Source organism: Pseudophryne corroboree, chromosome 9, assembly GCF_028390025.1.
Source record: "Pseudophryne corroboree isolate aPseCor3 chromosome 9, aPseCor3.hap2, whole genome shotgun sequence".
Lineage (NCBI taxonomy): Eukaryota > Metazoa > Chordata > Amphibia > Anura > Myobatrachidae > Pseudophryne > Pseudophryne corroboree.
Window position 1 is genome coordinate 253795695 of NC_086452.1, and position 14215 is coordinate 253809909.

At 46.9% G+C, this 14215-nt stretch overlaps 1 protein-coding gene across 3 annotated transcripts in view; it reads left to right on the forward strand.

Annotated features, from left to right (window-relative positions):
- The window catches only part of HMCN1 (hemicentin 1), a 1072092-nt gene that overhangs the window by 575327 nt on the left and 482550 nt on the right, over nucleotides 1-14215 (forward strand). For all 3 annotated transcript variants that reach the window (XM_063940215.1, XM_063940214.1, XM_063940213.1), the window contains one exon: nucleotides 769-900. In XM_063940215.1, coding sequence (XP_063796285.1) covers nucleotides 769-900 — 132 coding nt within the window. The remainder of the gene's footprint in view (nucleotides 1-768; nucleotides 901-14215) is intronic.

Consider the following 14215-nt stretch of genomic DNA (forward strand, 5'->3'; position numbering starts at 1 on the left):
CAGCTCCTAACTACCATGTTACAGGCTGTGTTTGAAAAACAGTTAGGAGCTGACCAGGTGGTACTTTATTTCTGCACTGTATCACTGTCAATGGATTAGTACATCTGCCTCTCTCTCTCTCTCTCTCTATATATATATATATATATATATATATATATATATATATATATATATATAAAACGGGGAAACAATGGTGGCACTCTGGAGACTTGGTTAAAGAAGTGAAAAAATAGTGCTGTTTATTCAACGTTTCGGGGTGCAAGCCCCCGACTTCAGGATACACTAACAAGTGACAGTGTGCAAAACTCAAGTTGAGTTTTGCACACTGTCACTTGTTAGTGTATCCTGAAGACGGGGGGTTGCACCCCGAAACGTTGAATAAACAGCACTATTTTTTCACTTCTTTAACCAAGTCTCCAGAGTGCCGCCATTGTTTCCCTGTTCTATACAAGCAGACCGCTGTGTCTGTTGAGGAGGGCACTGGAGCAGGAGCTTAGCTCATTTTTGCCCATGGGGGAGTGCCAGACGTGTTTTCTGTTTTTATATATATATATATATATATATATATTGGGCAACCCCAAAATATCCTTGTAAAGTAAACCTTAGTGAAATAGGAAACACTGTATATGGTTGACCCCCCCAGAAAAGAGCGTACTAATCCAAATGCCAGTTAAGTGGACAAGTATGTACTGTAGGTTTATTTTTACAGTAGTTAAGAGTAATTTTTAATAAAAAAAATCTCTTGAAAAATAAACAATCTCTTCTTAGTTCCTCCAAGTATACAAGGTCCACAGGAGGAGTATCACAATGGAACTATCCCAAACTCTGTTACCTTTTCGTGTGATGCTTATGGGATTCCTACACCAACAATTAACTGGCTTAAGGATGGAAATCAGATAAGTAAGTGTTTGTTTTCCAATGGGGAATTGGGTACGGGATACCTGCAGCCAGAATGCCAGCGGTCAGAATACCGACAGCGTCATTCCGATGGCCATAATCCTGATAGGTTTGAGCAACTAACCCTACTGCTTACCCTATCCCCAACCCTCCTTCCCATAGCCTAGCTCTATCCTTCCCTTCCTGCAGCCTAACTCCAACCCTCCCCTCCTGCAGCCTAACCATACACCCCCCCCCCCACCCACCCCCTCCAGCAGTCTATCCCTAACCCTCCCCCTAGTGCCTAACCCTAATCTTCCCACGCAGACTAACCCTCCCTAGTATACTTACGTTCGGGATTCCGACTGTCGGGATTTTGACAGATGTTGGAAATTCCGGCGCCGGTCTTCTGACCACCAGCATCCCATCCATCGGGATGCCAACTACATCCCCATAGAAATACAGTTTGTATCATTAAAGGAATGTTCCACATCAGAAGCCTAGTCTGGAACCATTATAAATGCACTGAAATTATTAATTTGCAGGATTATTACAAAACTTTATTATTCTGTTGGTAAACTATCATATTTGGTTGCCTGTGATAAATATTATATTTTATAAATTGTTACTTTAAAGGTTATAGTAATCTAAATGAATGTCCAGTATATGTAGGCAATCAGATTTTAGTAAACAGATATAATCTCATTTACTGCATGTCTATCCTTTCTTGTCAATGACTTTATAAATCATTGATAAAACCATAATAACAGAGTTCCAATTTCTACATAAAGAATAATTTACAAATACAGTAAATTCCCTTCCAAGGTTACCCACAACCCTTCACTTTCCTCTACATATTTTTTTTACTCACATTTATTTCTTCTATAGTGCTTTCTTATTGCTGTATACCACCTTGGGATCCCTATTATTTCCCTTACGTTCTAGGGGAAACTGGGAATCCATGTAGTACCATGGGGTATAGACGAGTCCTCTAGGAGCCATAGGCACTTTAAGAAATTGATAGTGTGCGCTTGCTCCTCCCTCTATGCCCCTCCTACCAGACCCAGTTTAGAAAAAGTGCCCGGAGGAGCCGGTCACGTATCTGAAAGCCCCTGAAGAGTTTTCTGCATTTATTTTCTGTGTTTGTTATTTTTAGGCAGAACTGGATGCCTGCTTTGTAGGACATAGCGGGGGGGGGGGCAACCTCTCTCAGGGTTAATGATCCAGTTCCCCGCTGACAGGACACTAGTTCCTGAGGGAACTATTTGCAAGCCCCACCACAGCGAGCGTACATTCTTGCAGCACGCCGCCACTCCTAACAGAGCCAGAAGAATGAAGAATGGTGAGTACTAAGACGGTGTCCCATTTAGCGGGTCGCCGGTCATTAGGGAGACATGAGGGTATGGAGACGCACGGCTTAAAAACGGGGCGGACTGTGTCTCCCGCTGTGTACGGACACAGACGCTGAACAGCGGACACAGTACCCAGACTGGCAGCATAGCCATAAAAGGAGTCTGTCTCAATTTTATGCACAAGACACATACAGCCAGTATAAAAAAGTGCAGGAAGACCGCGGACCATTGAAGGGGCGGGGCTTCACTATGAGCGGATCCAGCAGCTCACCAGTGCCATTTTCCCTCTGCAGCTGACTCCAGATTGCCTCAGCGGTACCAGGGGGTCATAGTGGGGGGGAGTGATTGTTAATGTACTAAGTCCCTAATCTAGGTACTAAGTCTGCGACCCGGCTAAGCTTGGCATTAGCGTTAGGGGCGCCGTGTGCTGATTCCATGCTCCCTCTGTGTCTCCCTGGAAGGGCTCTTTGTAGGTTAATTATGCATCTAACCTTTTCCTGTGTGTGTGCGCTGTCACTATACAGTATGTCAGGCAAAGACAGTGTTTCATGTAAAGTACAGTGTTCCTCTTCCCCAGGGGGTTCACTAGTGTGTACTCAATGTAGTGTCCCTTCCCAGGCTAGTGGGGCAGAACCAGCATGGCTGGACTCCATTAGGGGAATGATTTCCACAAGCTCTACTAAGTTATCTCGGAATGAGAAAGAGATGCAATACTTAAGACAATCTATGACTGAGTTTATGAAAAGAGACTCAGTACCCAAACCAGCATCTCAGTCCCTTGCTATTTGTCCGCAAAAACATCCTTTGGCCCATATCCTGCAGTTTAACTCGGATGATGAAGGGTCAGGCATGGAGGAGGGTGAGGTGGACTCAGAGGTGGGGGAGTCTACTCTGTCGCAGGGAATAGAGGTTCTAATAAAAGCTATCAGAGAAGTTCTGAATATCCCTGATAAGGTGACAGAGGAGAGTGAGGAATCCTATTTTAATATAAAACAGAAATCCTCAGCCACTTATCCTGCGTCAAAGGAACTAAATACACTGTTTGAAGAACCATGGGTTAATCCTGATAGGAAATTTCAAATCCCTAAATGGTTATTATCATCCTTTCCTTTTCCTCACGAGGATAGGAAAGAAATGGGAAAATCCACCAAATAGTGGATGCATCATTATCCAGGCTCTCACGGAAAATTGTATTGTCTGTCCCGGGTGCAGTCTTCCTGAAACACGCAGCTGACCGCAAGATTGAGACTATGCTCAAATCTTTATATACAGCTGTGGGGGTGGCCCAGAGACCCACTATAGCATGTGGGTGGATTACGCGAGCCATTACTAAATGGTCGAGTAACCTAATTGAGGGGTGTGACGACATGTGATGACACAGCTGGCGCGTCGTGTCGCTCAGTGGTAAAAGACACGTGGTTACTTTCCTAGCCCTGGTCCTACACATGGACTTCATCAATTGCCAATATGTTATTAGTTATATGTTAGGCAATATTGTATTATATTGTATGATGTTATTGTTACAAGGGTACAGTTATGTTTTCAATGTATATATATGAATGTAATGGTTATTGTGTTATAGTTTGTAAAATAATGTTTTCCCAATATGACTGATCAGATAACCTGTGTGTTTGCTGTTGTGTAGATACAGCCAGTCTCAGATGTCAGGCCATACACCCCCCTCATTCTTCCCCACACAATGGATTCCAGGCCACACAATCAGATTAAGTAAGGTTACTTTAGTTAACATCTATTGTGGCCTAGGGGACATGCCTGGGCATGTGAAACTGTTCTGGGGGTGTCGCCTTATTGTAGAAAAGACAAAGGTTTGATAATAGCAAAGAGGGGACGTGAGACAGAGGGTGAGAGAGTAGCAGGAGACTGACTAAGAAGTAATGTTCTGTCAGGAGCTCCAGGAGGGATTGTCGTGTAGAATTGGATCACAGAAGTGTGCTGAGCTGTTTATAATTCCATCTGCTCAATAAACCACTGGTGGATTTTCATCTACCACCGTGACTGAGTGATTTTGAACCCAATATCTTCACAAGGGGTTAGAGACCTTACCTCAAGGGGAGATTGTTTTGCTCTTGCAACATATACAGGACTCTGCAAACTTTATGTCAGGGCTGAGGTTATTGTGAACCCGGACTAGTACTGGACACTGGGTTTGGTCTTAAGCGCAGTGAGCAGAATCGGGCTGGCTTAGTGGACGATCCGCTCATCCAGACGTGGCAGTCAGGAAGTGTACTCTATGAGGAAGGTGACCAGCTATGGGTACTGGAACACTGGTGGTGAAAGCCACCAGTGCAATGGGTAGCTGGGTTGTCACCTAATGGAGAGTCACGTGAGAACTGGTGAGTTGACGGAATGCTGGGAGGATCAGCAATGCAGGAAAGTCACAGATCACTGGCTGGAACCAGTGTGATGGCTGTCGACGAGGCTGAGGACAACAGCAGTACTTGAAGACGAAGCAGAGGAAGTTAGCGATACTTGTAGATGAAACCGAGGACATCGGCAATGCTTGTAGCAGAATCTGAAGACGTCAGCAATACTTGTAAACAAAGCTGAGGACGTCAACGATACTTGTGGACGGAGCCGTGGACGTCGGCAATGCTTGTAGCAGAAGCTGAGGACGTCAGCAATACTTGTGGACGGAGCTGAGGACGTCGACAATGTTTGCAGCAGAAGCTGAAGATGTCAGCAATACTTGTGGACGGAGCCGAGGACGTCGGCAATGTTTGTAGCAGAAGCTGAGGACGTCAGCAATACTTGTAACCGAAGCTGAGGACGTCAGCAATACTTGTGGACGGAGCTGAGGACGTCGGCAATGTTTGTAGCAGAAGCTGAGGATGTCAGCAATACTTGTAACCGAAGCTGAGGACATCAGCAATACTTGTAGACGGAGCCGAGGACGTCGGCAATGTTTGTAGCAGAAGCTGAGGACGTCAGCAATACTTATGGACGGAGCAGAGGACGTCGGCAACACAGGTTTCCAAACACTGGGCAGCTGAGGTAGCGCAATGGGGATTCCGTATGCTGTGCAGTGCAGTGTCGGCACTGCTGGTTTCCCAGTAGCTGTGATGCGGTGGTTCTGCACAATGGATACTGCAATGTGTAGACAGCAGTGGCAGGTTTTCCGGATACTATGGGCGCTACCTTACGCAGCGGAGAACTGGAAGCTGGCAAGAACCAGCAAAGTCTCTAAGGCCGCTAGGGATATAGGACTGTCCCTCTGGTTCACTGGAGGACTTCCAGTGAGTCTGGAGATGTAAGGATGTAGTGGCAGCGATGGCCCTTTAAATCATCCAGGGAGTTAGGCAGTGCGGGGGATGGTAACTTGCACAGAGTCTATTACCAGCAGGAGATTCTGGAGCTCACTCCAGGCTGAGAGACAACAAAGCACTGACAGCTTGCTAGTGCTGGAACTTATACCCAGTGCTTACAGCTGAGTGGATGAGCGGCTCACATGATGCAGAAGGGAATCCTGATTGGACCCTGGAAGGTCAGCTGACCAGGAACTGTCATGGCGACGTACATAGCTGGTTTTGGAGGGAACTCCGGCGTGGTGTGTGATATACAGGCAATAATGGCCACGGGTCCTGAGAACACAGGAAGGTATATCTGGTAACCACTGGACTTGTGGATACTGGCACAGAAGTATAGAACTGCATGAGAATCCTCAATGATTGCTATGCAGGCACACCATGCGGAGACTTACACAGAAGATTAATCACTACAGCTGCACTCATTAGCAGAGAGTTAGCTCAGCACACAGAGAACTCATGATACTGGTGAGCTGTTTATCCCAGCCAGCAGAAAACATGCAGGTTACAGGACAGATGGCAGAGGTAAGTCACCAAATGATATGATTTTAGACAGGATCGTGACAGTTTATGATGGAAGCCATAAAAGAAATAGGCTTGCTTAATGCATGCACTACAACTATGGCAGTGTCTACATGCAGGGGTCTATGGCTATGCCAGTGGACAGCGGATGCGGACTCCAGGAAAGGTGTGGAAGGCCTACCTTTCACAGGTGAGGCCTTATTTGGAGATGAACTAGACAAATGGATCTCCAAAGCTACTGTGGGTAAGTCCACATACCTTCCTTCTGCAGCTCCCCCAGCTAGGAAGGCCTACTCAGGACCCAATTTACAGTCCTTTCATACTGCCAAGTTCAGGGGCAAGCCCAAAGTTTCTTCTACCGCCACCAGAGGCGCTAGAGGTAAACCATGCAAACCAGCAACTGCTGGTTCACAGGAACAGGGCTCAAGATCTGCTTCCTTAAAACATTCAGCATGATGGTGGATCGAGATGCCTGGAAGACTGGCAGGTGAGAGCCCGACTAAAATTCTTCAGTCATATCTGGACAACATCATGCCAGGATCCCTGGGTCATAGATATTATTTCCCAGGGCTACAGACTGGAGTTCCAGGAGCTCCCACCTCACAGAGTCTTCAAATCAGGCTTAAAGTTTCACAAGAGGCAATTGTAACTTTACAGAACGCCATTCAAAAACTGGTACAGACCCAGATCATTGTTGCAGTTCCACCTCATCTCCAAAACAAGTGGTACTATTCCATCTTGTTTGTAGTACCGAAACCAGACGGTTCGGTGAGGCCGATTCTGAACCTCAAGTCGTTGAACCCATACTTATGAGAGTTCAAATTATAGATGGAGTCTCTGAGAGCGATGATCTCATGTCTGGAGGAGGGGGAATTCCTAGTGTCTCTGGATATCAAGGATGCCTACCTTCACATTCCGATCTGGCCGCCTCATCATGCTTATCTACGATTTGCACTGCAGGACTGTCACTACCAGTTCCAGGCCCTGCCATTTGGTCTCTCCATGGCACCGAGAGTGTTCACCAAAGTGATGGCAGAGATGATGTTTCTACTCCACAAACAGGGAGTGAACATAAATTCGTACCTGGATGATCTTCTGATAAAAACACCATCCAGGGAGCGGTTGTTGGACAGCATTGGCTTCTCAACCAGACTACTCCTGGATCACGGGTGGATTCTGAACCTACCAAAATCTCACCTGGAACCGACACACAGGCTTACTTTCCTGGGAATGATACTGGACACAGAGTCTCAGAGAGTGTTCCTTCCCTTGGAAAAGGCTATGGTAATCCAGTCGATGGTTCGGGCTTTCCTGAAGCCAACCCAGATCTTGGTGCATCTGTGCATTCGCCTTCTGGGGAAAATGGTGGCCTCTTATGAGGCGCTTCAGTACGAAAGGTTTCATGCGAGGCCCTTCCAACTAGATCTATTGGACAAATGGTCCGGATCGCATCTTCACATGCACCAAAGTATCCATCTGTCGCCAAGAGCCAGGATCTCCCTTCTGTGGTGGCTACAGACTTCTCACCTCATCTGGGGTCGGAGGTTCGGGATTCAGAATTGGATTCTGCTAACCACAGACGCAAGCATCAGAGGTTGGGGAGCAGTCACCCAGGGGGTGCAGTTTCAGGGAAGATGGTCAAGTCAGGAAGTCGTCCTTCCCATAATCATACTGGAACTCAGGGCTATCTACAACGCCCTTCTGCAGGCCTCATCTCTACTTCGGAATCAGGCGATTCAAGTCAATTCGGACAATGTGACAGCGGTAACGTACGTAAACCGACAGGGGGCGGAACAAATATCAAAGCAGCAATGTCAGTGGTGTCAAGAATTCTCCTCTGGGCGGAAAAACACGCCGTGGCATTGTTGGCGATCTTCATTCCGGGAGTAGACAACTGGGAAGCAGACTTCCTCAGCAGACACGACCTGCACACGGGGGAGTGGAGCCTTCACCCAGAGGTGTTCCGGTGGTTGACACGTCGGTGGGGATAGCCACAAATCGACATGATGGCCTCTCGACTCAACAAGAAGCTCAATCGGTATTGTTCCAGGTCGAGGGACCCACAAGCAGTGGCGGTAGACGCTCTGACAACTCCGTGGGTCTACCAGCTGGTGTACGTGTTTCCTCCACTTCCTCTGATCCCAAGAATTCTAAAAAGAATAAAAAGGGAAAAGGTTCATGCAATCCTCATTTCTCCAGACTGGCCACAAAGGGCCTGGTATGCGGATCTTCTCGAGATGCTGTTCGAAGATCCGTGGTCTCTACCTCTTCGCGAGGATCTTCTGCAACAGAGCCCATTCGTCTATCAAGAGTTACCGCAGCTATGTTTACCGGTATAGAGGTTGAACGGCTGATTTTAGCGAGGGATTAAGAGATGGATTCCTTACAAGGTCATCCCGACTATGATCCAAGCCAGGAAGGGGGTAACATCTAAACATTACCACCGTATCTGGAGGAAATATGTCTCTTGGTGTGAGAGCAGACAATATTCTGCGGTGGACTTTCATCTGGGACGTTTCCTGTTTATTCTGCAGTTGGGAGTGGATGTGGGCCTACGTCTAGGCTCCATAAAAGTCCACATTTCGGCCTTGTCTATTTTCTTTCAGAAACAATTGGCTTCTCTCTTGAGGTCCAGATGTTCTTGTAAGGTGTTCTGCACATCCAACCTCCCTTTGTGCCTCCCACGTCACCTTGGGATCTCATTTTGGTGCTGCAGTTCCTCCAATCGTTCTGGTTTGAACCATTACAGGAGGTTGACGTACAGTACCTTACGTGGAAGACCGTCACACTGTTGGCCTTGGCTTCAGCAAGACGTGTGTTGGAGCTAGGGGTGTTGTCTCACAAGAGCCCCTATTTAATTTTCCATAAGGACAGAGCTGAACTCAGAACTCGTCAGCAATTTCTTCCTAAGGTGGTGTCTGCGTTTCACATCAACCAACCTATTGTGGTTCCGGTTGTTACGGACACCTCTGCTACTTCAAAGTCTTTGGATGTTGTGAGGGATTTGAAGGTGTCTGTAAAGAGAACAGCTTGTCACAGGAAATCTGACTCGCTGTTCGTTCTCTATGATCCCAATAAAATTGGGTGTCCTGCTTCAAAGCAGTCCATTCCATGCTGGATCAGGCTCATTATCCAGCATGCTTATTCCATGACAGGCTTGCCAGTTCCAAAATCTATACAGGCCCACTCTACTAGGTCGGTGTGTTCTTCTTGGGCGGCTGCCTGGGGTGTCTCGGCTTTACAGCTCTGCCGAGCAGCTACTTGGTCAGGTTCGAACACGTTTGCTAAGTTTTACAAGTTCGATACTTTGGTCTCTGAGGACCTTCAGTTTGGTCAATCGGTTCTGCAGGAACCTCAGCACTCTCCTACCCGGTTTGGGAGCTTTGGTACTTTCCCATGGTACTAAATGGATTCCCAGTATCTCCTAGGACGTAAGAGAATAGGATTTTAATTACCTACCGGTAAAACCTTTTCTTGTAGTCCTTAGGGGATACTGGGAATCCATTTAGTACCATGGGGTATAGACAGGTCCACTAGGAGCCATGGGCACTTTAAGAAATTGATAGTGTGCACTGGCTCCTCCCTCTATGCCCCTACTACCAGACTCAGTCAAGGAAACTGTGCCCAAGGAGATGGACATACAGTACTTTGAGAGAAGGATAGATAAGGAAAGTGGTGAGATTACGAACCAGCACACACAGAAGAGGAAAGCCATGCTAACCAAACTTGAAACAGGAACAGCAACAACTGAACAAACCAGAATATTTAACCAAGTAACAGTGCAGGAAGAACGAAACACCGGGTGGGCGCCCAGCATCCCCTACGGACTACAAGAAAAGGATTTACCGGTAGGTAATTAAAATCCTATTTTTTTATCATCTGCTTTATAGTCATCCTTTTTTATGGTTTAGGGGGGTGATTCAGACCTGATCGCTGCTAAAATTGTAGCCCTGTGATCAGATAGTCGCCACCCAAGGGGAGTGTATATTCGTCGTGCAAGTGTGCGATCGTATGTGTACGTCGAGCTGCTAAAAAAAACCTCAGTCAGCGAACAGCTGCAAATCTGTTCCCACCTCAATCACCAGTGACTGGTTTTTACCAGTGTGTGCAGTCTCTGCGCAGCCCATGACTTACTCCAACAGTGCGATCAGACTGGGCTAATCGGGATCGGAGCTGACGTCACACACCCTCCCTGAAAACGCTTGGGATGCCTGCGTTTTCCCTGACATTCCCAGAAAACGGTCAGTTACCACACACGAACGGTCTCTTCCTGTCAATAAGCATGCGAATGGCTGTGCAATTAGAATTTTCACACCAGCTTTTCACTGACAGACGATGCCTGTTGTTGTTGGCCGATGCGAGTGCACATTGTGGTGCATATGCATGCGCAGTTAATAGCTGATCGCCCGCTGTGCAAAATCACTCCCTTAGTCTCCCACAGCAAACTATGGCACTGTTCATAACTCCAGTAATTTGTTCTGTTGGTGGTGCATGACACTTTTATACTTTCTCTGTCAAGTAGTCCAGTGTTTCCAAACCTCGGTCCTCAAGGCACACTAACAGTGCAGGTTTTAGTGATATGCAGACTTGAGCACTAGTACTAATTAAGTCACCTGTGCTCAAATATAGCTTTAAATCCTGAACTGTTAGTGTGCCTCGTGGACCATGGACTAGACTACTCCTGATGTAGTCTTACTATTTTTAGTCATGAGACCAAGATGAATGAAAGACAAATTTAGTTCTCACAATTGATAACAAATTTCCACTCACTGTACCTGTGTTTGTGTCACCTGTCTGATAAAGGGCCTGCTATTTCTCTATGATAGCACTGACAGTCTAACATACCTCCCAACATGACCCTCTCCAGGAGGCACAGAATGCTCTGCTCCTGGACTTACCTCTTAATTTAAGATTGCCATCACCTGTGCTGAAACACCTTTCTTATCCATTAACGTGTTCAGAACAGGTGCTAGCAATCATAAATTAAGAGAAAGGTCCAGAAGCAGAGCATTTTGTCCCTCCTGGAGAGGGTCATGTTGGGAGGTATGGTCTAATAGTGAGGCAAGTATGGTGGTAGCCTAACTCGTCTAATTAAGTAGCCACTTGCAAAGGTAAATTCCCCTTGGTTTTAACCAAGGAATAATTATTTTTCTGCTTTAAATTCACATGAACAATGATACTCATACCATTGACTTAATATTACCAATTATGTGTATTTATTTTGCTGCTGCCTCTCCAGGAGGGGACAGTATGGATGGTGCATTGGGCGCGTGGCTGCTGGTAAGGGGGGCTGTTTGGAGGGATGAGCGGCATGAACTCATCATCGTGGCTCCACCGACCCTATACATTGCTGAGAAAACAGGGGGCGGCAGGTCTTCCAATTATGCGATTCAGCGTGAATTGCGTTGTCGGGTCCCCCTCGGACTGCCCACATGTGCTGTGTTGTGTGCAGCCGAGGGATGGGTGTGAGGGCTGATGGTAAATGCAAGAGACTTGCCCGCCTTTCCGGGGGGCGGGAGTGCCACCCGATTTTAGGCAAGTATGACATACACACTAGGGTCATTTAACCTACAGTACCAGTTTATTTTTGAATTCTGGGAGGAAACATGAGTACTCACAGGAATCTCATGCAAGCACATGGATAATGTACAAACTCCATTCATTAGGGCCATGGTGGGAATTGAACCAAAGCCCTCAGTGCTGTGAGACATGTGTGCGTGTGTTTATTTGTATAGTAGCAGGAGTGTTTCTCCCACTGCTGCCTATTGTAAACATATTAACTTTTTCCCAGTATATACAATTAGTATGCTATATATGTCTCTTTTATACAGGGCCCCAGTTAACACCAAGACATAACCCCTTTAGCACACGCTAAAGTAGTTATGTCCTTCTTTCAGTATTAAAGTCTACCTCTGTTTGTCACTGTATTGCTTATGCCATCTATAGATGGTGAGAGCCATATGGTCCCCATTGGTCTAAAGGTCGACGTGAGGATTTATTTATTTTTTGTGTCGTTTTCTTCGTAGAGTGACCGGGATCCCAAATTAGTGCACCGCGTCCCTCATGCTTCAGGATTGGTGCCTTCGCTCCTCTACCGATTCGCTCGGCTCACTTTACCGTTCCAATCGTAGTCCACGTGGATCGTTAAGTATGAAAAAAAAAAAAAAATTTGAAAAACTCATGTCGACCTTTAGACCTGTCGACCTAGCACATGTCGACCTAGAAACCCTGTCGACCTTCCATCCATGTCGACCTAGTGACTGTCGACCTATAGTGGTCGACCTAAACATTGTCGACCTAGACACTGTCGATCTTCAGACCGGATTCCATTGCTGACAATGGGGACCTAGCGCAGCCTCTTCAGCTTCATGGAGGTTTTCCAGGCATTACTGGGTGATTGCCAGGTGAAACTGTCATGCACATGCGCAGACTGGCCATGACACATGTGCATGACACTGCAGCCTGTCACTGGCAGCTTTAAGCCCATAGCAGCAGAGTGGAGGACACAACCGAGGAAGGGGGCATTGCTAGACTTCGCTGGCGAGGAAAGTAATGTTTAATGCCAGTGACATATTTGCTAGTATCGCAGTGCTACTATAGGAAATATGCCCCTGGTATTAAGATTTTTTATTAAATGGGGTCCTATGTTTACCAAACATACACATTTCCCGGGTAAAGTCCATGTTTTAGAGGTTTTGTACACAACAAAATTGTTTTCTTATTCGTCCACTAGGAGGCACAGGATTTACACAATTTCCTTCTTCTGCATTTTCAGCGTCTGCACTCAGTGCCAGGTCTGTGTATATTGCCCAGATGCCCACAGCGGAGCAGCCGTGGATGCAGTCATGTGCGCAGTCAGTGCAGGGCTTAACGCAGATAACTGCTTACGTGAAGCAGTTGCTGGACAGGGATAGGGCATCTATGCAAAGGACTCTAGCAAGGAAAAGTTCTGCCCCAATATCAGAGGTTGATTTTGGACCCAGAGTCCCTTTCAGACCAAGAGGACAGTGGTTCTATGGGCCTAATTCAGACCTGAACGCAGCAGCAGAATTGCTCTCTAATGGGCAAAGTCATGTGCACTACAGGGGGGAGGGGGGGGGGGGCAGATATAATGTGTGCAAAGAAAGTTAGATTTGGGTGGGGTGAGTACAAACTGAAATCTAAATTGCAGTGTAAAAATAAAGTAGCCAGTATTTACCCTGCACAGAAACAATATAACCCACCCAGATCTAGCTCTCTCTGCACATGTTCTATCTGCCCCCCCCCCCCCCCCCCTCCTGCAGTGCACATGGAGAACAATTTTGATTCTGCGATCAGGTCTGAATTAGGCCCTATGTCCACTATGGAGGTAGAGGCACTTGTCAGAGCAGTTCGGACAGTGCTCCAGATTGAGGACACCAATCCAGCTCCAATTGGACAAGGCTCCACTTTTCAAGCAAAAAAAAGAAGGAATCCAAGTCCAGTCTTCAGTCCTGCTTATCCCAGATACTTCTTCCCTGACAGATCCAATGGATAGGAAGCTGGAAAATTTCCTAAAGACTGCTTATTCTCATGCTGGAACGATTGCTCTCCCGACCCTGGCTACGGCCTGGGTAGCTAAGGCTATTGGCAGCTGAACAGAAAAGCTGGAACAGGACCTTACTTCCAGAACTAGTAGGAGAGAGTTACTCACCCATATGCTGAACTTTCAAAGGACAAGCGCATATCTCGGAGAAGCAGCCATGGACACAGGGGTCTAAACCTCCAAGGTGTCCGCTGCCACCATAGGTGCCAGGAGGGCCCTGTGGATCCATTCCTGGTGTGCGACCACTAACTCCAAGAAGGTCTTAGAAGATCTTCCTTATGCCAGGGATACACTATTTGACGGGAACTGGACAAGATAGTCTCCACGCTGGCAGTGTCCAAGATAGCTTTTCTTCCTTCAGCTACACCAGCCAGATCCAAAACTACCTTTTGCTCCTTTTGCCCTCAGAGCCGAGTTAAGAGTCAGGCATCTTCCCGGTACCAGACTCCCTCCAAGAGATTGAAACCCCGTGCTAAACATCCCAGGGCTACCAGACGTCCAGCTCCTAAAACCAGCTGTCATGCCTGATGGAGCGGGCCTCCTCCCGGAAGACCCCAGGGTAGGGCGCCAACTTCTGT